General features: G+C 43.8%; 1 protein-coding gene across 3 annotated transcripts in view; it reads left to right on the top strand.

Moving 5' to 3' along the window:
• Positions 1 to 395: 395 nt before the first annotated feature.
• PEX26 (peroxisomal biogenesis factor 26) overlaps positions 396 to 23,082 on the top strand; it is a 29,718-nt gene continuing 7,031 nt past the window's right edge. The window contains exons 1-5 of one of the 3 annotated variants that reach the window (XM_074938626.1): positions 396 to 715; positions 4,196 to 4,336; positions 7,057 to 7,370; positions 10,212 to 10,358; positions 11,246 to 14,525. In XM_074938626.1, the coding sequence (XP_074794727.1) occupies positions 546 to 715; positions 4,196 to 4,336; positions 7,057 to 7,370; positions 10,212 to 10,358; positions 11,246 to 11,349 (876 nt within the window). In that variant the 5' untranslated portion in view covers positions 396 to 545 and the 3' untranslated portion in view covers positions 11,350 to 14,525. Of the gene's footprint in view, positions 764 to 4,195; positions 4,337 to 7,056; positions 7,371 to 10,211; positions 10,359 to 11,245; positions 14,526 to 23,082 lie in introns of those variants that run through there. The other 2 variants (XM_074938643.1, XM_074938636.1) reach the window with 2 other exon arrangements.

The raw sequence follows: 23,082 nt of genomic DNA, 5'->3' as shown, positions 1-23,082 counted from the left end.
TCCCACCCCTGCTCAGCATAACCCCTGGAACCTGAATCTAAATCTCACATCTACAAACCCCTCACATCCTCGCGGCCCAGTTTTAAATCCTAGAGCAGACTGCATGCTGCCTGATTTCCTCCTCCGCCCTGCCCGCGACGGCAGCACCGTGACCCCGAGAAACTACAAACCCCAGAGTCCCCTGCACAGGGTTTGGGCGCCGCGAGGCGGGCGGGTGCCAGGCTCCGGGCTTTTCGGGAACGCAGCGAAGAGGGGGTCCGCCCGGCGCTGGGGGTGCGCGCCGCAAGCCAGGACACAGGCGCAGAGCACGCCGGCTCTCGGGCCCCGCGCAGCGCCTCCCGCGGCCGCTGCGCTCCGTGCCGCGGGGCAGGGCTGGCGCTTGAGCCCGCGCGCGGGAGGACCCAGCCCGCGCGTGCCCCGGGGCGGGGACGCTTCGGGAGCAGCTGGGGCAGCGCGGCCAGCGGCGTCCCCGAGGGAGATCGGGGACGGGATTCGAGGGCACGTCGCCAAGCCCGGAAGCTAACAGCCGCCGCTCCCCGGGCACCATGAAGAACGACTTGCCGGTGTCCCTCGCGGGACTCAGCGGGCTGGCAGGCTTCCTCAGGAGCAGCGAGCCTCTGTCCTTGTCTCCCGTGCCAGCCCCTGCGACCGCTTTGCTGGAGGAGGCCGCGGATTTGCTGGTGGTGCACCTGGACTTTGCTGCCGCTCTGGACAGGTGTGAGCGGGGCTGCGAGAGCCTCGCCTCAGACCCTGACGGTGAAAGGTACCGGGGGGGGGGGCGCGAGTTCCCAGTCACCCCTGGGCATGCAGCAAAGGAGGTTCCCGCTGCTTAGTTATTCAGGGCAAACGCAGGCAGGGCCTGTGCAGCCGGTTCCCTGCGAAATCTCAGATCCAAGCGCAGCCGAAATCTGTTTCTGAGTGACCCCTGGACCGAGAAGTCTTGGCGTTTGTTCGTGAACACACTGGACTACAGTAGTCCTGAGGTGTTTGACAGGACTCAGCTAAGGTCTAATGTATCAGTGTAACATCTGTTATGTCCTGCCTTCAGGGACTCCATCGTGAACTCCTAGAGGGATGCATCGACACTGACTATTTTTAATGAATCGCTTTGAAATATTTTGCTTAGAAATAATTTTGCTATGGGTTCTGGTTTTGGATTTTTTTGCCCCTCTTTCCCCCTCAACCTTCTACGTGGGTAGAGTTGCAAGTGTTACTGGTCAGAGTCAATGCTGTTGCCTTTTGTGTGACAGATAAAGGAGAGATCCATGACCATCTTGGTAGTTAAAAATTTCATAGCATTTTTTTACAGTAGTGAGAGCGTTAATATTGGTGTCCTGGCCAAAGTCTGATTTGTCTAATTACTTTTTAACTCCATGCTGTTCCATTTAGAAATAATACATTCTTTTTTGCTTTCAACCCTGAAATGGGGTGTAATGTTGCTGTTCTGTATACAAACAGCTGATTTGTTTCAGGCAGCAGTAACTGCATGCCCTAGGTAAGGGAAATGATTCCTGTATATGAATTGCTTGGAGATCCTTGAGAATCAAGGCATTTTGATGATAATAGGTCTAAGAATGTATAAGAACTCAGGAAAAACAAAGCATGGGATTATTGATCACGCTTTATATTAAGGTTCTATTTATAAAGGATTAATGAATGATTAGTGCATGTTTTACTAAATGGTTAATCTATTGTTTTAGAGTCCAAGTAGTCAATACACGACTGATAGCCATCTGTAACACTTGCTGACCTGCCTATAACTCTGTTTGCATTTTAATATGCCTAAATACATCTAGGAACAAAGAATGTAGGCCACACTTACATGATGGGGGACTCTCTCCTGGGAAGCAGTGACTGAAAATAATTTGGGGTTCATGGTGGATAATCAGCTGAACATGAACTCCCTGCATGATGCTGTGGCTAAAAGGGCTAATGTAATTCTTGGATGTATAAGCTGGGGAATCTCAAGTAGGAGTAGGGAGACTATTTTAGCTTTGTATTTGTCATTGGTGGAACTGCTGCTGCACTATTGTGTCCAGTTATGGTGTCCACAATTCAAGACGGATGTTGATAAATTGGAGAAGGTTCGGAGACGAGCCACAATAATGATTAAAGGAGTTGAATCTGTTTTGCTAGAGAAGGTTAAGGGGTGACTTAATTACAGTCTATAAGTACCTGCATGGAGAATATTTAATAATGGACGCTTCAGTGTAGCAGAGAAAGGTATAATATGATCCAATGGCTGGAAGTTGAAGCTAGACAAATTCAGACTGGAAATAAGGCATATCATTTTAAGTGTGAGAGTAATTAACCATTGGGACAATTTACCCGGGTCATGGTGGATTCTTTATCATTGACTACTTTGAAATTAAAATATGCTCTGGGAATTATTTTGGAGACGTTTTATGGCCTGTGTTGTACTGGAGATCAGACTAGATGATCACAGTAGATTCCAAGGATAGAAGGGACTAGGAATTTCTCTTACTGTTTATCTTTGTAACATGCTTAGAATGTCTCTAATTTATTAACCCTTTATAAATCACTATATTGAGGGATAGTTTTATTCCTTTGTCTATGACTAGGGAGATGCGTAGAAACAGAATCTAAGTGCCTTAGGTCATCTAGTCTTGTTCCTCGTTCCCCCCCTTCCCCGTCTGAACACAAAAATACTCCTCCTGCTCCTCTTCATTTCCAAAGCTGTGTACCTAATACAGGTTTATGATTTGTGGTGGAGGAAATGAACAGCTGGAATAGATGAACTCTTAAGGGACTTAAGCACAGCTCCTCCAATGTATTTAGGTCTGTAACTCCCATTTCTCTGGAGGTCCTGCCAATCAATAGATTTGGTCTGGCTCTGCTTTGCTTGTTAGTTATGATGGGTTCAAAAGACATCAGAATGATGTAGTTTATTGACCTTATTATGCCCCACCGCAATATAGTCCAGAAGTTCTTATGGTTCTACTAGATACTAAATGACCCACAAACACATTTAAAAGTGGGGAGGGGCGTGAAGATGAGAATTCCCTGGAAGAACGTGTGTAAAATAGCATTGGAATTATGTTAGGATTAGTCACAACAAGGATAGAGCCTATACTTGTTACCTGGCCGAAGAACCAGGGAGGGACACTTTAAAAAAAAAATCCCCCAGATGGGAAAGGAGCAGTTTAGGTTTATATTTTACTTGCTATATTATAGTCACACTCAGAGACCCCAGTGGAGATGAAGGCCCCATTGTGCTAGGTGCTGCACAAACACACGGTCTATCTCAAAGAGCTGATGGTCTGACTAGACAAGACCAACAAAGGGTGGGAGGGAAGAATCCTCATTTTATAGGTGGGGAACTAAGGGCTTGTCTACACTTAAAATGCCACAGCAGCATAACTGCACCACTGTAGCATTTCAGTGAAGGCACTGCCTACACCAATGGTAATCCACCTCCTCAAGAGGCAGTAGCTAGGTCTATGGGAGAATTCTCCCGTCAACCTACCGCTTTCTACACTGGGGGTTAGATTGGTTTCACTGTGTCACTCAGAAGTATGGATTTTTCACACCCCCGACTGACGTAGTTATACCAACCTAATTTTCTAGTGTTGACCAGGCATGAAGCAGAGAGAATGGTTGAATCACTGACTCTGTGTCGCACAAGCAGGGCGAGGAATTGAACCCAGTTCTCTTGAATTTCAGGCCAGGACCTGAACCCATTTTCACTCACTTTTTTATTATTTGTTTTTGGTCTTAAAGAGTGGTTTTATCAATCATGTATTATTTAGATTTGGAATCTCTTACAATCACAATTTCAGCACATTGCCAGTCCTAAAATAATAATAATGATGCCAACGGTCCTTGTCATGATTTCTAGTCACCAAACCATTACTGGAGGCTAGATTGTTGTTAAAAGCCTAAACTAATTTACAGGTAAATTTGGCTCGTTTTGGCTGCTTTAATACCTGTGAATATAGACAACTCCTGAGGAGTATGAAAAGGGGTCTGTGCATGATTGAGAGTTGTGGGACTTCTGCTGGAGATGTGTAACAAACATGTCCAGCAAAAAAGGCTGAACATGGTCTGTGCTTTTGGGGAAAAGCTGCTGAGGAGGAATTAAAAAGCTCCTAACATCAGATGTGTCAGGCGGGGAAGGATTTTGAAACAGCATTTCTCACAAGTGCTCATTTGGCCTGTCTTCTCCATTGGACAGCTTTGCAGAAGTGAAGAGCTCCCTGTGCATTGTGGGGATCCAGGCCCTGGCAGAGATGAACCGGTGGAGAGAAGTTCTGTCTTGGGTCCTGCAGTATTACCGGGTCCCTGAACTTCTGCCTCCAAAAATTCTGGAACTGTGGTGAGTAATTATCTCTACTTTCCAGATATGTTCTGCCTAAAATAGGTTCCACAACCTATATGTGTAGTCTGTTGTATGGAGTTTGAGTTGGGCTTTTTCCTCCTGTGTCCCTCCTCCTTTCTTGTCATCTCCCTGTGCATGAGAGGGGGGTGGGGATGGGGGGCAGGCAGGCAGGCAGAGCTGTTCAGAGGGAACCTTTTCAGAATGAAAGAACAGAGCTGAACTTGGTTTTCTGCAGCATCTTTCATTTTCCAGGAATGCCACAGTGATAGGTTAGAGACTGTTATGTAACAAGTTTTGCCTCTTCCACAGCTAGAGACACTGGAACCTGTTAGTGTGAGAAGGGATGTTGCCCTGACACCAAGATCACACTCCCCCAGTGTTATGTGATCTTTATCTAGCACCTGTAGTCAGGCAGTGGTTTAACATCTCCACTAGAATATGTTGTCTCAATCAGTGCAGCATCTCCCTAGTGCTTTAATGCAGTGAAAGACATGTTCTTCCCTTCTCTCCTTCACTAGCAGGGCTGGACTACTGTGACTGTCTCCTGACAGAAGCGAACAGAATGTAAGGAACCATTAGGAAAGGGATAGATAATAAGACAGAAAATATCATATTGCCTTTATATAAATCCATGGTACATCCATTTCTTGAATATTGTGTGCAGATCTGCTCACCTCATCACAAAACAGACACACTGGAATTGGAAAAGGAACAGAGAAGGGTAACAAAAATAATTAGGGGTATTACCTTAAAAAGACTGGGACTTCTCAGCTTGGAAAAAGAGATAACTGAGGGAGAACATGATAGAGGTCTATAAAATCTTGACTGGTGTGGAGAAAGTGAATTAGGAAGGGTTATTTACTCCTTCACATAACACAAGAAGTAAGGGGTCACCCAATGAAATTAATAGACAACAGGTTTTAAACAAACAAAAAGAAATATTTCTTCACACAATGCACAGTCAACCTGTGGAACTCCTTGCTATGGATGTTGTGAAGACCAAAACTATAACAGGGTTCAAAAAAAGAACTAACGTTCATGGAGAATAGGTCCATTAATGGCTGTTAGTCAGGATGGGCAGGGATGCAACACCATGCTCCGAGTGTCCACATCTTCTGTGTGTCAGAAGCTGGTAGTGGACGACAGGGGATGGATCACTTCATGATTACCTGTTGTGTTCCGTCCTTCTGCAGCACCTGGCATTAGCCACTGTTGGAAGACAGGATACTGGGCTAGATGGACCTTTGGTCTGACCCAGTGTGGCCGTTCATATGTTCTCATAGCAATCCTTGTGATGAAGGATGCTGTGGCAGTGGCACCTGACCTATGAATAGCCAAAGAACCACTTAATCAATGAATGGAATGGGGCTATAGTAAATACCTATGAAAAATCCAGAGAATCTTCTCTTTATCAGAAGTGTGTTTTTTAAATTTAGTTTTTAGCATGGAGAGAGAGTGCTGCAAGAAGTTGAATATATAAAAGTATTAAGTACTTATAATTTACAGGGCTTTCCACCTATGGATCTCAAAGCACTTTATAAAGGCAGGCAAGTACCATTCCAAGTGACTGCTGGAGCAAATCTAGTCTCCCTTGGAAGTACAGGCTTCTTAGAAGAAGGTGTGCAGGAGTCTTATTACTGAGAGCATGGAGTCGTGGAAGGATTTGGCCTCTCTAGGAAGGAGGGGAAAATGGATTTGATGCTTGTTATTGGGGAAGGAGGTTGAGGAGGGCTTGGCAGCTGTGGCAAGGGGGCTGGGTCATGATTAACCAAGCCTGAGCAAAGAGTATTATTCAGGGCTATGAAAAGCCACATGCAGCTTGAGAGCCTTAAATGAGTGTAATGGGTCTCGGGACATTTGATTCTCAGATTACTGCATTTCACCCATTAGTCAAATCTGTGTATTTGCCAGCCTTTAGGACCCCTCATGTCAAAACCCAAAGGGTCTGAGAGCTGCCCAGGAAACTACTGCCTGATTGTCTCGTTAAGTCATGAATTTCGTGGCCTTAGCAAAGACTCAGACTCTGTGATGCCATCAGTAAGTGCAGGGAGAAGGTCACATGTCACCCCCAGTGAAGAGCATGTGTTTTAAGATGATAAAATTTCTTACATCTTAACAGTGACTGCTGTACTAGACCTTTGCTCCCTGCATCAGGTGATGAAAGTCTGGGAACGTTGCTGGGGGAGGAAGGAAGCTTGGCCTCTGCGGGTGTCTGCACTGCACCTGGGAGGTGTCATTCCCACTGTGGGTAGATCGACTCGCCCTAGCTCAGCTCAAGCTAGTGCACTAAAAATAGTAGTGTGGATGTTGTGGCACTGGGGATAGTTTAGGCTAGCCATCCGAATCCCAGCCCCCTGCCTTCCCCTTGGGTCCGAGCTCGGGTGGCTAGGCCAAGCTGCCACCAGTGCTGTAGCAGCTACGCTGCTGTTCCTAGTGCGGTAGCTTGACCTGACCTAGGAATCACACCTCCCTGCTGGGAATCTTGTCTGTCTACCCATGCTGGGAATCGCACCTCCCTGCTGCAGTGTAGACACATGCTGAGGGGTTGCTTCGTATTGCTTTCTAGGGACTCCCTCCCTCTCTGCGTGGAGTGCAGATTGTCACTGAGGGGATCTATGTCCAGTCCTGGTTATAGATGACTGAAGTTGGTAACTGTAAGTGATCTCAACTTTGCAAATAGTTTGTAGTGTAACATTCATTTTTTTCTTGCATTCTAGCATCCTATTGTACAGCACAGTGAAGGAGCCCCATGTGATGTTGGAAGTTGACAGTTATTGGCTGAGAGATCTAACCAATCAGAGTCTGCCTTCGTATGGCACCTTGATGGAGTTGCATCTGTTGCACGTGTTGCTTCCCCTTGGACAATTTGTGGAGGCAGAGGATCTGGTACAGGGCTGTGAAGCTTTCAGTAAAGAGCAACAACTTGAGGCCCTGAGCACCATTAACAAGAGGAGGTGTCAGTGGGTGCAGCAGGAAGAGACGCAATCAGGCCCTGAAGAGCAACCAGCCACAGCAAGGGAGAAGTTGTTAGGTAGGCGCTCTCTCTAAGCCTCACAATCCTGCTTTCTTCTTCCAAGGTGTAGAAGAGGGAGTGATTGAACTTGGGCCAAATCACTCTTTATTTTTATTTAGACTTATGTTAAGTGTTTTACCTACTTGCTCTTGGTGCTTTCACTATAGTTACAACTCACAATGTCGAAATGCAGCTCAACACATACAATCTACAGATTGCCTCTCCCCCTCACATAACCGCTGTCTGCTAATAAATAATAATTCATCTCAGCCCCCTTTCTTGCACTCCAGTTCCCTCAGCTTGGCTCCTTCCCAAATGTTCAGGAGAAAAGCTAGACTTTGCAGCACGTCCAGAAGGCCAGCAAATCTGGCAGGTAGAGAGGAGAAGCGAGTTTCAAATCTAAAAGTCCTTCACAGAGAACTGCCCTGCGAGTAGCCTCCTCCCATCTACAATGAGGGAGTTGCAGTTCTGCAGTCCTCACAACAGTGGCAGCATTGTATGAGGGAAGAGGTGGTACCTCAACAAACCCAAACTACTTAAGGGCTTTTAAATTAAAATAAAGACCTCAAACTGTGCTCAGAAATCCACAGTATTCCAAGCTCCCCATGTCTGTTTAGTTTTTGACTTCTCTGCTGGATGCCAATTGCAATGGTGTTTTTTTGTGGGATTTGAATACTTGTCCACTGGGATCAGAGGTGAAAGCTACCCACTTATTTCCACACATCAAGCTGCCAATACATGGGTTGACTGTTCAGTCTTCATTACCAACTAGGGCTAGATTCAAACTGGTCTTTTAGGAGGAAGAGGCTCTGTATCCATTACCAGTTTTATCTCTTTTTCTTTTTTATCATGCCCAGTTGGATGACTGAACAGCCAGTTCCCCTTTCTGAACCTATCCAAGGTTGGTAGTGACTGAAAGTCTTATGGGAAGTGGTTTCAGTTTCGGCAAGTTTCTAGGTCTCAAAATTCCATCACAGCTGGCACTAGTTGGTACCCATTTCTGCTGCAGCAACAGGAGCAGCTACCCAACATACTATTAGGCCTGGTCTACACTTAAAATATAGGTTGACCTAGCTACAGTGCTCAGGGGTGTAAAAAAAAAAAAAAAAAAGCCACACCCCTGTGCACCCTGACTATGCCAACCTAACCCTCAGTGTAGACACAGCTAGGTTGACAGAAGAATGCTTCCATCAATCTAACAGTTGCTCGGGGAGGTGGATTTCCTAGAGTGATAGACAGACCCCATCCGTCACTGTAGACTGCATCTACACTACAGGGTTATGCCAGCATCGCTACAGTGCCATATCTATATTATGCTAGTTTCCATAGTGTAGACATGGCCTTAGTCTGCTAGCTTAGTGGGTATTAACTGTTAACTAACAATATTGCCAGGGGATGTTCCTTTTGACCTCTTACATGGCATGTGCATAAACAAAGTAGTAAACCAAATGCTCTTGCTTAATAAGAGTTGCAAGGGCGAAGTTTATCTTTCACATTGGCAAAGACTAAGAAAATTATTTTCTAGTTTCTAAAATATACTACCAAAGAAATATGTAAAAACATGCAATTAAAACTTAAGATAGATGACATTTCCTCTAAGGGCTTATGTAGTTGCCAGTGTGAACTTTCTACTATCTTCCCATTAATAATTTTCTTTATTTTATTCTCCTTTTTTGAGCCCATGTAGAAGAATCTATGGGTGGGACTTAAGCACCTATTAAACCTAAGAATTCCCAAGTAATCCAGGAATTCTTGTCTCCACGGGGCTCCAGCACCTGGCTGGGGTATCCCTCCCTTATGGGACATCAGTATTTATAGTTGTATAAAGTCCTTTGGGTACAAGCTTCCCACAGAGTTTCCTCCTCAGTAACAACTACCACAAAGCTTTTAGAAAGAAAACAGGAAAAGAAAGCAACACACCTCTGTTAATAGCTGCCCAACTAGGAAGATGTGGATTGCGGGAGCCAATCTGATGTTACATCCTTGCTAATAGCAGACTGGTCAGGAGTGCTTGAGGAACCCAGGGATGAACACAGTGTTCCTCTTCAAATAGCTGCCCTGTCATGGGGTGCATTACTCACCAGCAGGCTGGTACCTCCTCCTGGCCACTCTGGAGATTAGCTGGAGGCCACCGCCCCCATCCATGGCTTGCACATCATCACTCTGTCTCTGCATCTGGCAGTGGCCCCTCTTGCAGCCTCAGGAACCGCAGCATCCTCTTTTGTGACTTGACCCTCCAGCTGTGTCACCATCTGGGTTCCTCCCTTTTAGGGGTTATGGTCTCAATCTACCCACTACTCCAGGTCCCAACCCAGGGACCTTACAGATAGCAGCCTCTTGCTGCGACTTTTTAATTTCTCCCAATGCTGTTATGTTTCCCTGGGCCACTTCCCCATGGCCCCAGCATCTTCTTCGCCCTAACCTCAGGATATCCAACTACCCAGCCCCAGCAGCCAATTAGGAGCTCCTTCTTGCTCCCCCATCCTGTGGAGTAGTTGCTCTGTCCAATATGCACTAGAGACACAGTCCTCACTCCTTGAACTCCCAGCAGCAGCTTAACTTGCTTTGCTTTTCTCTGCTCTGCCCTAAAGCTCCTTTTATGTGAGCTTGCTGGGCCCTGATTGGTTGTTCCTGCAACTCCTCCCTGATTGGCTGCACTCATGCAGTCTCTCTGGACCACTCAGAGGACTCACCTCCACTGCTTGCTGCTGAGGTTAACCCTTCCTAGTCTAGTGTGGGGCAGACACCCCATCACATGCTCCATCGAGAGAGTTTTTGGAACCCTGCAGCTCTTCTGTGCGGTCTTATTTTCCTTGCTTTAACCCTTTCATTTAACCACCTCTTGTCCTTGTATTCCAGCCTCTGTGTCCCGAAAGTTGTTGAACATATTAACAGTGCTGCGTAGAGCACTGGGATCCATGTCAAGCCACTTCTGTTCCAGTCCTTACAAAAAGACGCTCTTGGCTGCTCTCATAGTGTGCCTTGTTGTGGTGAGACTAGACCCAGGTATGTGATTAAGGCTTCTGAATGTTATTTGTTTTCTGTCTTATGGTTATGAACAAGAAACTGGGCATTGCTAGTGGTGGGCTTGGAAGAGGAACATTTATTCAAGCCTCTCTCCTTAGGAGTGACTGTGAGATAGGGTGCAGGAGTGGTGGGTGTGTGGGAGCTCACAGCTACTATATTTCCAGCTTTTTCCACTAAAAGTCACTGAAGGCAGATGTGTAGGACAGCTGGCTGTAAATAAACCTATAGCTACTGCATCCACAGCCTTTCCTAACGAAAGGTACTGTCGGAAACTGTTCTGAAGCACAGGCTATGGGCAGTTCGCAGCTATCCAGTGCCAGACTCTGCCTCTGTCAGAGAAAGATGCTGCAAGGGTGTTGGCTGTGGGAAGTACAAAGTGGTAAGAATGGTTGTGATTGGTGAACTTTAGCAAAGTAATTTAGCTCTAACCTTGACCTTGATCCACTTAAGCTACAAGCCAACCCAAAACTACCCTAAAAAGCACTCATTAGCATTCAGAAAGTGTGTGGATATAGATTTCCTCTTCTGTTTTGTAATGAGTGTCTCTGCTAGTCCTAAGAATCTTCATTACTGAGGCACATGTTAATTACCCCCCTGCAGAGGGGACTTTTGAGTCTTCAGTGTTGTTCTGTCAATCAGCCTTTGCAGGGTGAAGCATAGCTTACTGGGGATGAGAGCAACACCCTCTTCTCTATGCCCTGCAGCTTCTGCTAGGTGAGAGTCTGAGCACTCACCTGGGCAGGTATAAAGAGAAAGCAAAGCTGATGGCTTCCCTTGACCCGAGTGGAGATCAGCTCTTTCTAAGTCTGAGTTTATAAAGAGAAGGGTAGGAAACATTAATGAAATACTTTTGTTTTATTCTGCAGCTGCTCCCACGTCCCTACCCTTCCTTTACAGGCTGGTCCAGCTCTGCCATCAGGCATGGGTGGCTGTATTTTCTCTGCTCTGCAGGCCTCCACTTCAAGACTAAGTGGCTTTACAAAGTGTTACAAGTCTTTTGTCTCTGTTGCTGTGCAAGTGGCAGCTTGTCTTGAGGATTTTAATCAGGCTCTTCAAGGGCTCCTGAGACCAATGTACTAATTAAAATGACCACAGATGGGTCCCGTGCAGTGACATCTTCCTCTCTTGCCAGACTAAGAACCTGGCCTAGTGCTGTCTGGATTTTGAAACTGCCTCCGCTACTTGTCTCCCTGTGCTATGCAGCCCTGCGGCACAGTACTAACCCTGGAGGAATGTGCACGTACAGGGTTTTAGCCGTGCTCCTCTAATCCATGTCTTATTTAGATGCTCCTTAAAGTGGTTGCTTTTGGTGTGGATCCCAAGTGAGAGTCTGTAGCCAATGGCAAAGAACAATGACAGGCATTTTGAGAGATTGCACCATCCTTGCAAATGTTTTTGAAGTTGTCCAAGAAGTGGGAGTGGAATTTCAGAGGGTATGGTTAAGAAAGAACTGAGTACCAAGTCTACACTGAACACTAGGAGCCAAAAAACTGTCCTGCCTTGGGACCCTTTAAATGGCCAGTTTCTGCAGCATGGGATTTAAGCCAAATATGTGGAACACAATAAAATATTGCAGACTGAAATTGGAGCCCATTCTGTTCTGAAGGCCAGAGTTTCTCTTGTGACCCTGATGTGTCTTGGCATAGTCATTCTCACTTTGGATTTAACAATCGTGGCTAAGCAAGCATATCAAGGTGACGGGGTGCATTATAAAGATGGATCTGTCAGCCCATTCTGTCCCCTGTCTGGGTGTACTGCATCCAGCACAAGCAATTATAGACCTTTCTGTCTTTCAGATGATCATTAATATTAAATATTTGACACTGGATAAGTTAGAATAGGGGACAGCAGAAAAATGGAGATAGCGAGAGACAAGAGGCAACAGAGTTGCTCTTATTAATCTTAATATGCTCCATATTTATTAGTCTAACCTGCCCAATTACTTGAATTGTCATGTAGTTTCACTGCATACTTTGTAAGTGTCTCTGTATCTCCCCTTGCTGTACTTTCTATTTACCTATTTAGATTTAGTATACAAATAGACTCCTGGCCACATGCCTAGACATCCCAACAAGTATTTAGAATCATAATCCACAAAGAGTAATCATCCAGCAGCAAAACTGCACTCTTTCACACCAAGAGTAAATTAACAGGCCTCAAAATACATTTCCTCCAAAACCCTCCACCCCAGCACATAGTGTTCTGATGGTCAATAGATCAAAGCTACTTCAGACCAGTGGTTGGGGGAGCGACTTCCAGAGTCAAAGGGCCCTCCTGGAGAACACTGCCAGCAGTGCCTGCCCCCATACCAAGTTGGCTTCAGAGCCCAAGTGCCTCAGCTGATTGTAGCTTTAGCAGTATAAAACAGGGAGAGAAGGTGATTATTCAGGTAGATAAATCCCAGACCACACCCTGAACTCCCCACCTCCCTGATAACCAAGAGGCATCCAGTGCAGATCCTTGTGCAACGTCCTAAATCATCCCCCCACAGCCTTCTGCCTTTGCAGTAACCATACAGTGCGGTGGGGGCTATTTCTAGTCCTTCAAAAATGGCAGCAGCACACAGGTGTCACAACGGCTGGCTGCATGCACTACAATGGTTTGTTAGCGGTTCCTCCTCGTTTAAAAGAGTCCGAGGTTCCATCTTCACTGCAAAACAACACACCTGTTTTTCTGTGGCATAACTAACATGAACTATCCTGCTGTGAAATCCTACTGGAGACAAGGCTCTGTAGTTTTACTGAGAGGTAAACCAGGTAAGGTCAACAATGCAGTGGGCGGTGGTAATATTATTAACTTTGCCTACCTCTCGCTCAGAAGAAAGTACAGAAAGCTTGTCTCCACTAGGATATTACAGCGAGGTAACTATTGTCCATTTATCTTGCTGTGAAAAACATGTGTAGGCAGTTAAGACAAAACCTTGAAGACCTTACACATATAGGGCAGAGCTCCTTGGAGCTTCATGTTATTATTTACATGCATGTGTAATGCACTTATGGCCATCATATCTCCATGAGCTCAGTCACTGGATTCATCATTTCAAAGACTTTCAGCATAAAATAATCATATCAAGACTGTAAGGAGAAAGACTCTGGGCTTGTTCTTACGTTCTTGTCTACATGGTGTGGCAATGGGCCCTATGGGGGTGTGATTTCTAAAATGCGCTCATTTGCACATTAATTGGTCCATGTGTTCCCTCCTGGTATGCACTGAAAGCTCCCTACTGTGCTTTAACATAGTTCTGTTTCAAATAGTACTATGTTAAAGTGTACCAAGGAACTCCTGGTGCACACCAGCATGGTCTACATGCTCTGATAAGTGTGCAAACGAAGTGAACTTTAGAAATCACACCCCTGTAGAGTGCACTGCTGCACAACTTAGACAAGCCCTCTCTGTAACTCTTCTAAGAATGACTAGTTTGTACTTCCCAGTCTCCTATATTGCAGGATCTACCTATGTACATAGCTTTGTGACCTAGTCACTGTAGTATCTGAGTGAGTCAAATGCGCTTACTGATCATATGTAGTCTGTCTTCTGCTAACTAGGTGGTAGTTAACATTTCCTCTGGCTCATTGTTTCAAATTTCTGTTTGTAGCCATGCTTGTGATATTGGGATTGTGGTCTGGGAGGAGCATGCATGGTGATCTTGATTTCTGCTTAGAGGTTGCCTGATAATGTCTTAACTGTTCATTTCCATGGATCTTTTTAATATGTGTGAGTGATGCATAGATTAGCCACCTCAAATTTCTCCTAGTACTTTGTTTTTTAATTAGAATGTTTTTCATTGTGTTTAGCACATAATGAGACAAAGGATGGTGGAAACAGAAAAATAACACTTATGCAATTTTAATGGTTTTATTAATTTAATTTTAAATACTTAATTTTCAGAATAAAAATTACTATTTATGTAGTCCATTATATTGTGATGCTCCGTCTGGCTAGTCACAAAACAGTCTTTCACCACACTGGCATATATTGTTAAAAATATTTACATTTAGTGCATTGACACTTGGCAATTTCCAAATAATTCTTTGGAAATAGGTTTCACTGCAAACAGTGGCCTTGATTCTGCAAACACATGCTTTAATTAGGTGACTAGTACCATTCAGTTCTATGGGACTAACTACCCAATTAAAAAGAAAAGGAGGGCATGTGGCACCTTAGAGACTAACAAATTTATTTGAGCATAAGCTTTTGTGAGCTACAGCTCACTTCATCGGATGCATTCCGATGAAGTGAGCTGTAGCTCACAAAAGCTTATGCTCAAATAAATTTGTTAGTCTCTAAGGTGCCACATGCCCTCCTTTTTTTTTTGCGGATACAGACTAACATGGCTGCTACTCTGATACCCAGTTAAGTCTACTCATGTGCAATAGTGTTTGCAGGGTCACAGCTTGTATTTTCATATAATGGATCAGAGTATTGAATATTTTTTTGCATATCTTCCCAGATGCTTTCAATTAAAGATGCAACATATATTGTTCATATGTTAAACTTTTTAACTTGAAGCAGTATTTATCTATTCATGATTTATGTATGTTTGTATATAATTAAATGGCCAAAAATTTACAGAAACATGCAACAAAGAGTAAAGTATTGAATAATTCTTCATCTGTAGTTACATTATTTTCCCCTATCCCTTACCAGAGTCAAAGAGCTTGTTACCATGAAGGAAGATGCCAGTATACATACCTTCTGTAGATGTGATAATTCTGCCACCAAACCCTTGCTGTAGGGGGGAAGGGTGTTTACACTTTCTGCTGACTGTCTCCAGGAGTTTGAGATGATTCTACTGCTATCTGACCTCCTGTTGTAGGAGGCTGAAGGTTATATTGACACATATTCCCTACAGGGAATTGAAAAATGCCAGGGGAGAAGTACAGCAGCATCAACTGCTTCTAAGTGGAGCCTGTGGAGAGCAGGAGGAAGATGAAGCTTGGTGACTTTTTGTTGTGCACAGGTGATCAAATAATCTACCACTGAGATCTCTTGATACATTTCTCCTTCCCTTCACTGACACATTTCAATCAATAGAATTTACAACATGCTAAATAACTCAATCACCATCATTTCTCTCCAGTTACCTCTGATGTCACGTAGGCCCACATCCTCAAAGGTATTTAGGTACCTAACACTCGCTGAATATCTGGACCTAAGAGCTTGTCTACATTGGTGCTTTACAGTGCTGCAACTTGCTCGCTCAGGGGTGTGAAAGAATACCCCCCCGAGTGCTGCAAGTTTCAGCGCTGTAATGTACCAGTATAGACAGTGCATTAGTAGCTACGCCCTTCATGGAGGTGGGTTTTTTTACAGCGCTGGGAGAGCTCTCTCCCAGTGCTGGGCTGCGACTACACAAGCCATGTTAAAGTGCTGCCATGGCAGCACTTTAACGTTGCCAGTGAAGACGTGCCCTGAGACACAACATGAAAATGACCTCAGCTATTGACATTGCCCTGACTATAATTATAATAATTAGATCTAACAGTTAAAAATGTTGCTTAATTACAAACATTTCTTTATCTGCAGCATATTCACCACTTAATGAGTTTTAACTATATGGAAAGTTTAGTTAAATCGCAGTTAGCTCATGTGATTAACTCAAAAAAATTAATTGGGATTAATTGCACTGTTAAACAGTAGAATAACAATTGAAATGTATTAAATATTTTTGGATGTTTTTCTCTATTTTCAAATATATTGGTTTCTGTTACAACACAGAATACAAAGTGTACAATGCTTACTTTATTATTTTTTATTACAAATATTTGCACTGTAAAAATGATAAAAGAAATAGTATTTTTCAGTTCACTTCATACAAGTACTGTAGTGCAATTTCTTTATCGTGAAAATGCAGCTTACAAATGTAGATTTATTTATTTTTTTGTTACGTAGTTGCACTCAAAAACAAAACAAGGCAAAACTTTAGAGCCTGCAAGTCCACTCAGTCCTACTTCTTGTTCAGCCAATCGCAAAAACAAACAAGTTTGTTTACATTTACGGGAGATAATGCTGCCCACTTCTTATTAACAACGTCCCCAGAAAGTGAGAACAGGCATTCACATGGGACTTTTGTAGCCAGTATTGCAAGGTATTTACGTGCCAGATATGCTAAACATTCGTATGCCCCTTCATGCTTCGGCCACCTTTCCAGAGGACATGCTTTCATGCTGAATGACACTCGTTAAAAAAAAATGCATAAATTAAATTTGTGACTGAACTCCTTGGGGGAGAACTGTATGTCTTCGGCTCTGTTTTACCCATATTCTGCCATATATTTCATGTTACAACAGTCTCAGATGATGACTCAGCACATGTTCATTTTAAGAACACTTTCGCTGCAGATTTGACAAAATGCAAAGAAGGTACCAATGTGAGATTTCTAAAGCTAGCTACAGCACTCGACCCAAGGTTTAAGAATCTGCAGTGCCTTCCAAAATCTGAGAGGGATGAGGTGTGGAGCATGCTTTCAGAAGTCTTAAAAGAGCTACACTCCAATGTGGAAACTACAGAACCCGAACCACCAAAAAAGAAAATCAACCTTCTGCTGGTGGCATCTGACTCAGATTATAAAAATGAACATGTGTTGGTCCGCACTGCTTTTGGTTGTTATCGAGCAGAACCTGTCATCAGCATGGACACATGTCCTCTGAAATGTTGAATGAAGCATGAAGGGACATGTGAATCTTTAGCGCATCTGGCATGTAAATATCTTGCGATGCCGGCTGCAATAGTGCCATGCAAAATGCCTGTTCTCACTTTCAGGTGACATTGTGAACAAGAAGCGGGCAGCATTATCTCCCATAAATGTAAACAAACTTGTTTGTCTGAGCAATTGGCTGAACAAGAAATAGGACTGAGTGGACATGTAGGGTCGAAAGTTTTACATTGTTTTATTTTTGAATGCAGTTATTTTGTACATAATTCTACATTTGCAAATTGCACTTTGGTGATAAAGAGATTGCACTACAGTACTTGTATTAGGTGAATTGAAAAATATTTCTTTTGTTTTTTACAGTGCAAATACTTGTAAAAAATAAATATAAAGTGAGCACTGTATACTTTGTATTGTGTTGTAATTGAAATCAATATATTTGAAAATGTAGAAAATATCCAAAAATATTTAAATAAATGGTATTCTATTATATAACAGCGCAATTAATCGCGATTAATTTTTTTAATTGCGTGATTAATCGCGATTAATTTTTTAAATTGCTTGACAGCCCTAGTAACAAGCCATTTGTTAGCGATAGAAGTGTGAAAAAATTACAGTTTTTAAATGAACCATTTAAAAATAATTATTGCTCAAACTAATAGATTTAAAAATTTTAAAAACTCGTTATTTAATGTCTGGGGAGGATACACTAAATTATTCATACATAACTAAGAGGTTTATTCTCTGCTTTAAGTGTAAATCTCAAAGTAACTTAACTATGGAACCAGAAAGATATCTCCATAATTAAAACAGTATTAAATGGCATGTCTTCCACACAAAGATCCAACACTGCACTAAACCATTCAGATGCAATTACCTCTGAAGTGAAACCACCCCCCCACCTATTTAGTAGTGCACAGTAACAGTACAAGAGTTAAACACAGGAGTGAAAAATACATTAAATTGAAGGGAAACTAAGGGGGAAGTTTATGGGAAGAATATAGTTTCCCAGCTCACAATTTGACCAGAGGCCTGCTTTTTTTTGTAAGTGCTGACCACCCGGATTTCCAGCTGAAGTAAAGAAGAGCTGTGGGTGCTCAGCCCCTCTGACAATCATATCCCAAGATACCAAGGCTACTCTTCTGACAAGTGTCATGAAGTCTTTAAGAGCCTCATTTCTGTGTCTGTTTTTAATGCACTCTTTTCTAGCGCAATCCAAAGGTAACACTTGTAGTTTGCTATGAACGTAGCAGTGGCACAAGCTAAACTAATGCTCGGTGTTCACACCCAGGTGTGACAAAATTTACAAAATTACACAACTCACTTCATGGTTTGATACCTTTGCTTTTCACTTGATAAATTAATAATCACAATTGAGGGCAGTGGAAATAAACCAGAAAAAAAGTTCATGATGAATTTTGTAACATACAGTCTGCAAAGTGTAGATTTTTGTTGGTGCTTAGACTTATCAGCCATTTTCTTAAGTCCTGCAACACAAAAGCCAGAAAATATCTCAGTATCAATGAATCCTTTAAAAACAGAACATGTCTATAGAACAAAGGGTTTTAAGATCCAGTGCAGATGTCAATCAACCTATCTTTCCCTGAAAAAAAAGTAAAAAAAAGGACTGCTTCAATGCTTTTAGCTTCATGACTAAGCTAAGCTTAGTAGCACTGTATGTAAGGGAGCAGTATGACTGCTCAGAGCTCCGGTACGAAACTGTGGAAAAACCTGAGTGGCTCTGGATTAAGTTTAGAAGTGTGTGCAACAAGAGTGATGTAGTGGTGGGAGTCTGCTATAGACCACCGGACCAGGGGGATGAGGTGGATGAGGCTTTCTTCCGGCAACTCACGGAAGCTACTAGATCGCATGCCCTGATTCTCATGGGTGACTTTAATTTTCCTGATATCTGCTGGGAGAGCAATACAGCGGTGCATAGACAATCCAGGAAGTTTTTGGAAAGCGTAGGGGACAATTTCCTGGCGCAAGTGCTAGGGGAGCCAACTAGGGGGGACGCTTTTCTTGACCTGCTGCTCACAAACCGGGTAGAATTAGTGGGGGAAGCAAAAGTGGATGGGAATCTGGGAGGCAGTGACCATGAGTTGGTTGAGTTCAGGATCCTGACGCAGGGAAGAAAGGTAAGCAGCAGGATACGGACCCTGGACTTCAGGAAAGCAGACTTCGACTCCCTCAGGGAACGGATGGCCAGGATCCCCTGGGGGACTAACATGAAGGGGAAGGGAGTCCAGGAGAGCTGGCTGTATTTCAAGGAATCCCTGTTGAGGTTACAGGGACAAACCATCCCGATGAGTCGAAAGAATAGTAAATATGGCAGGCGACCAGCTTGGCTTAATGGTGAAATCCTAGCGGATCTTAAACATAAAAAAGAAGCTTACAAGAAGTGGAAGGTTGGACATATGACCAGGGAAGAGTATAAAAATATTGCTCGGGCATGTAGGAAAGATATCAGGAGGGCCAAATCGCACCTGGAGCTGTAGCTAGCAAGAGATGTCAAGAGTAACAAGAAGGGTTTCTTCAGGTATGTTGGCAACAAGAAGAAAGCCAAGGAAAGTGTGGGCCCCTTACTGAATGAGGGAGGCAACCTAGTGACAGAGGATGTGGAAAAAGCTAATGTACTCAATGCTTTTTTTGCCTCTGTTTTCACTAACAAGGTCAGCCCCCAGACTGCTGCGCTGGGCATCACAGAATGGGGAAGAGATGGCCAGCCCTCTGTGGAGATAGAGTTGGTTAGGGACTATTTAGAAAAGCTGGACGTGCACAAGTCCATGGGGCCGGACGAGTTGCATCCGAGAGTGCTGAAGGAATTGGCGACTGTGATTGCAGAGCCCTTGGCCATTATCTTTGAAAACTCGTGGCGAATGGGGGAAGTCCCGGATGACTGGAAAAAGGCTAATGTAGTGCCAATCTTTAAAAAAGGGAAGAAGGAGGATCCTGGGAACTACAGGCCAGTCAGCCTCACCTCAGTCCCTGGAAAAATCATGGAGCAGGTCCTCAAAGAATCAATCCTGAAGCACTTACATGAGAGGAAAGTGATCAGGAACAGTCAGCATGGATTCACCAAGGGAAGGTCATGCCTGACTAATCTAATCGCCTTTTATGATGAGATTACTGGTTCTGTGGATGAAGGGAAAGCAGTGGATGTATTGTTTCTTGACTTTAGCAAAGCTTTTGACATGGTCTCCCACAGTATTCTTGTCAGCAAGTTAAGGAAGTATGGGCTGGATGAATGCACTATAAGGTGGGTAGAAAGTTGGCTAGATTGTCGGGCTCAACGGGTAGTGATCAATGGCTCCATGTCTAGTTGGCAGCCGGTGTCAAGTGGAGTGCCCCAGGGGTCGGTCCTGGGGCCGGTTTTGTTCAATATCTTCATAAATGATCTGGAGGATGGTGTGGATTGCACTCTCAGCAAATTTGCGGATGATACTAAACTGGGAGGAGTGGTAGATATGCTGGAGGGGAGGGATAGGATACAGAAGGACCTAGACAAATTGGAGGATTGGGCCAAAAGAAATCTGATGAGGTTCAATAAGGACAAGTGCAGGGTCCTGCACTTAGGATGGAAGAATCCAATGCACCGCTACAGACTAGGGACCGAATGGCTAGGCAGCAGTTCTGCGGAAAAGGACCTAGGGGTGACAGTGGACGAGAAGCTGGATATGAGTCAGCAGTGTGCCCTTGTTGCCAAGAAGGCCAATGGCATTTTGGGATGTATAAGTAGGGGCATAGCGAGCAGATCGAGGGACGTGATCGTTCCCCTCTATTCGACACTGGTGAGGCCTCATCTGGAGTACTGTGTCCAGTTTTGGGCCCCACACTACAAGAAGGATGTGGATAAATTGGAGAGAGTCCAGCGAAGGGCAACAAAAATGATTAGGGGTCTAGAGCACATGACTTATGAGGAGAGGCTGAGGGAGCTGGGATTGTTTAGTCTGCAGAAGAGAAGAATGAGGGGGGATTTGATAGCTGCTTTCAACTACCTGAAAGGGGGTTCCAAAGAGGATGGCTCTAGACTGTTCTCAATGGTAGCAGATGACAGAACGAGGAGTAACGGTCTCAAGTTGCAATGGGGGAGGTTTAGATTGGATATTAGGAAAAACTTTTTCACTAAGAGGGTGGTGAAACACTGGAATGCGTTACCTAGGGAGGTGGTAGAATCTCCTTCCTTAGAGGTTTTTAAGGTCAGGCTTGACAAAGCCTTGGCTGGGATGATTTAACTGGGAATTGGTCCTGCTTCGAGCAGGGGGTTGGACTAGATGACCTTCTGGGGTCCCTTCCAACCCTGATATTCTATGATTCTATGATTCATATGATTTAGTCACAGCATTTTTAGTAAAAGTCATGGACAGATCACAGACAATAGACAAAAATTCACAGCCTGTGACCAGTCCATGATTTATACTATAAATACCCTTGGCTAAATCTTGGGGGGGCCACTCCCGGGCAGCTACTACTGCGGGTGGGGACAGTGGCACCAGCTGCTGGGGGCTGCCGGAGCACAGTCTGCTCCAGCCACCCCAGGGGCCACTGCTCGGGCTGTTCCTGGGGCTGTCTGATCAGCTGGCCCTGGAGGCAACTGCTTTGGCAGCCCTCAGGTCAGCCATACTGGCTGCTCCAGAAGTCACGGAAAGTTATGGAATCCATGAGTTCTGCAACCTCCATGACAGACACAGTGCCCTATTCATGACTGATTGGTATTCTAGAGCTCATGATCCTGAGTGCAGAACAGAGATTCTGGGTTTTCCAGGGATATTCAGCAAAAGCATGAAAACACCATTGGCCAGATTTTGATTTGGATTACACTGCTGCAAATCTGAATTACCTCCATTGCCTTTAGTGGAGTTGCTCTGGCTTTACAGTGGTGTGATTGAGATCAGAATCTGGCCCCAGTTGTCTGATGATGATTTTTAAACAAATCAACTCCAGTAAAGTAAGATCACTCCAGAAATAACATTTTAGTTTTCAACATAACTCAGAGAGGTTCTCACTTGATTACAGATTCTGCAGTAAAAGAAAACATCCCTGAAGGCGGGTTTCTTTCCAAATGTTCTAGCAAGGATAAAGTTGTACACGATGGAAAATTGAATATATGTATAGGCTTTACAAATAACTTGGTAATTCATAGGTGCTGAGAAGGAATTCCATACCTTTTGCCTATATCTTCTGTGTCTTTTTTTCAGCCATGCTTCTTGATGTATCAGCTTGACTTTTTGCCACCAACACAACCATTTTAGAGAACAAATCAATCAGGAACCAATTTACAAAAATGACTACTAATTTTGGGTGTCCACTTTGGATACTAAGTGCCTGATTTTCAGCGATACTGAGCACTCACAGCTGCCACTGACTTACTCCATTTGGCATTGTGGATGCTTAATATGTCTGAAAACAAATCCATCTGTTGCTCAAGTTGGGCACCCAACAGATCCAGATGAGTGGACACTTCTTTACTCATTTCAGCTCTGAGGAAGAGAAGCATTTCAATGAATGAAGATGAATTGAAAACACCACTCGAATAGCGCTTGGAGTCAGAATATTATTAAAGATACAGAATAAAGTGAAAATAATAGTATTTTATCTAATAGTTAAAGTTCAATGGTAATCATATTATTTTATGTTTATCTAGTTCCTTTAAAGCACTGTGGGATACATGGACTGTAGATTGGGCCACTCGCCATCAAAAAGGTATAAAGTAGAGAGGGCCGGAGAATGGCAAATCTGTCTTGCAAAAACTTTTGGGGTTTCAAAATTTGTTTTCATTCTTCATTGGAATGAGAACAAAAACCTTTCAAAAGTTTTCATGAAACAGAATTGTGTTGACACGTCCATTTTCATATTGAAAAGGTCAGGTTTCCAGTTCAGGTCTCTCTTTCTCCACTCTGGACCTCAGAATCCTTCCTGATGAAAAAATTGTTGAAATTGATACATTTCCATGAAATGGTTCAGTTTTGATTAAATGACATATTCGGATGAAGTATATTTAGTTGAAAATCTTCCAACCAGCTCTAGTATAAAGGATTCGTTGGAAGGAAA

The sequence above is a fragment of the Natator depressus genome, chromosome 1 (genome assembly GCF_965152275.1).
Source record: "Natator depressus isolate rNatDep1 chromosome 1, rNatDep2.hap1, whole genome shotgun sequence".
Taxonomy (NCBI): domain Eukaryota; kingdom Metazoa; phylum Chordata; order Testudines; family Cheloniidae; genus Natator; species Natator depressus.
The sequence above is the reverse complement of the archived record's forward strand: the minus strand, read 5'-3'. Positions and strand labels throughout refer to the sequence as shown.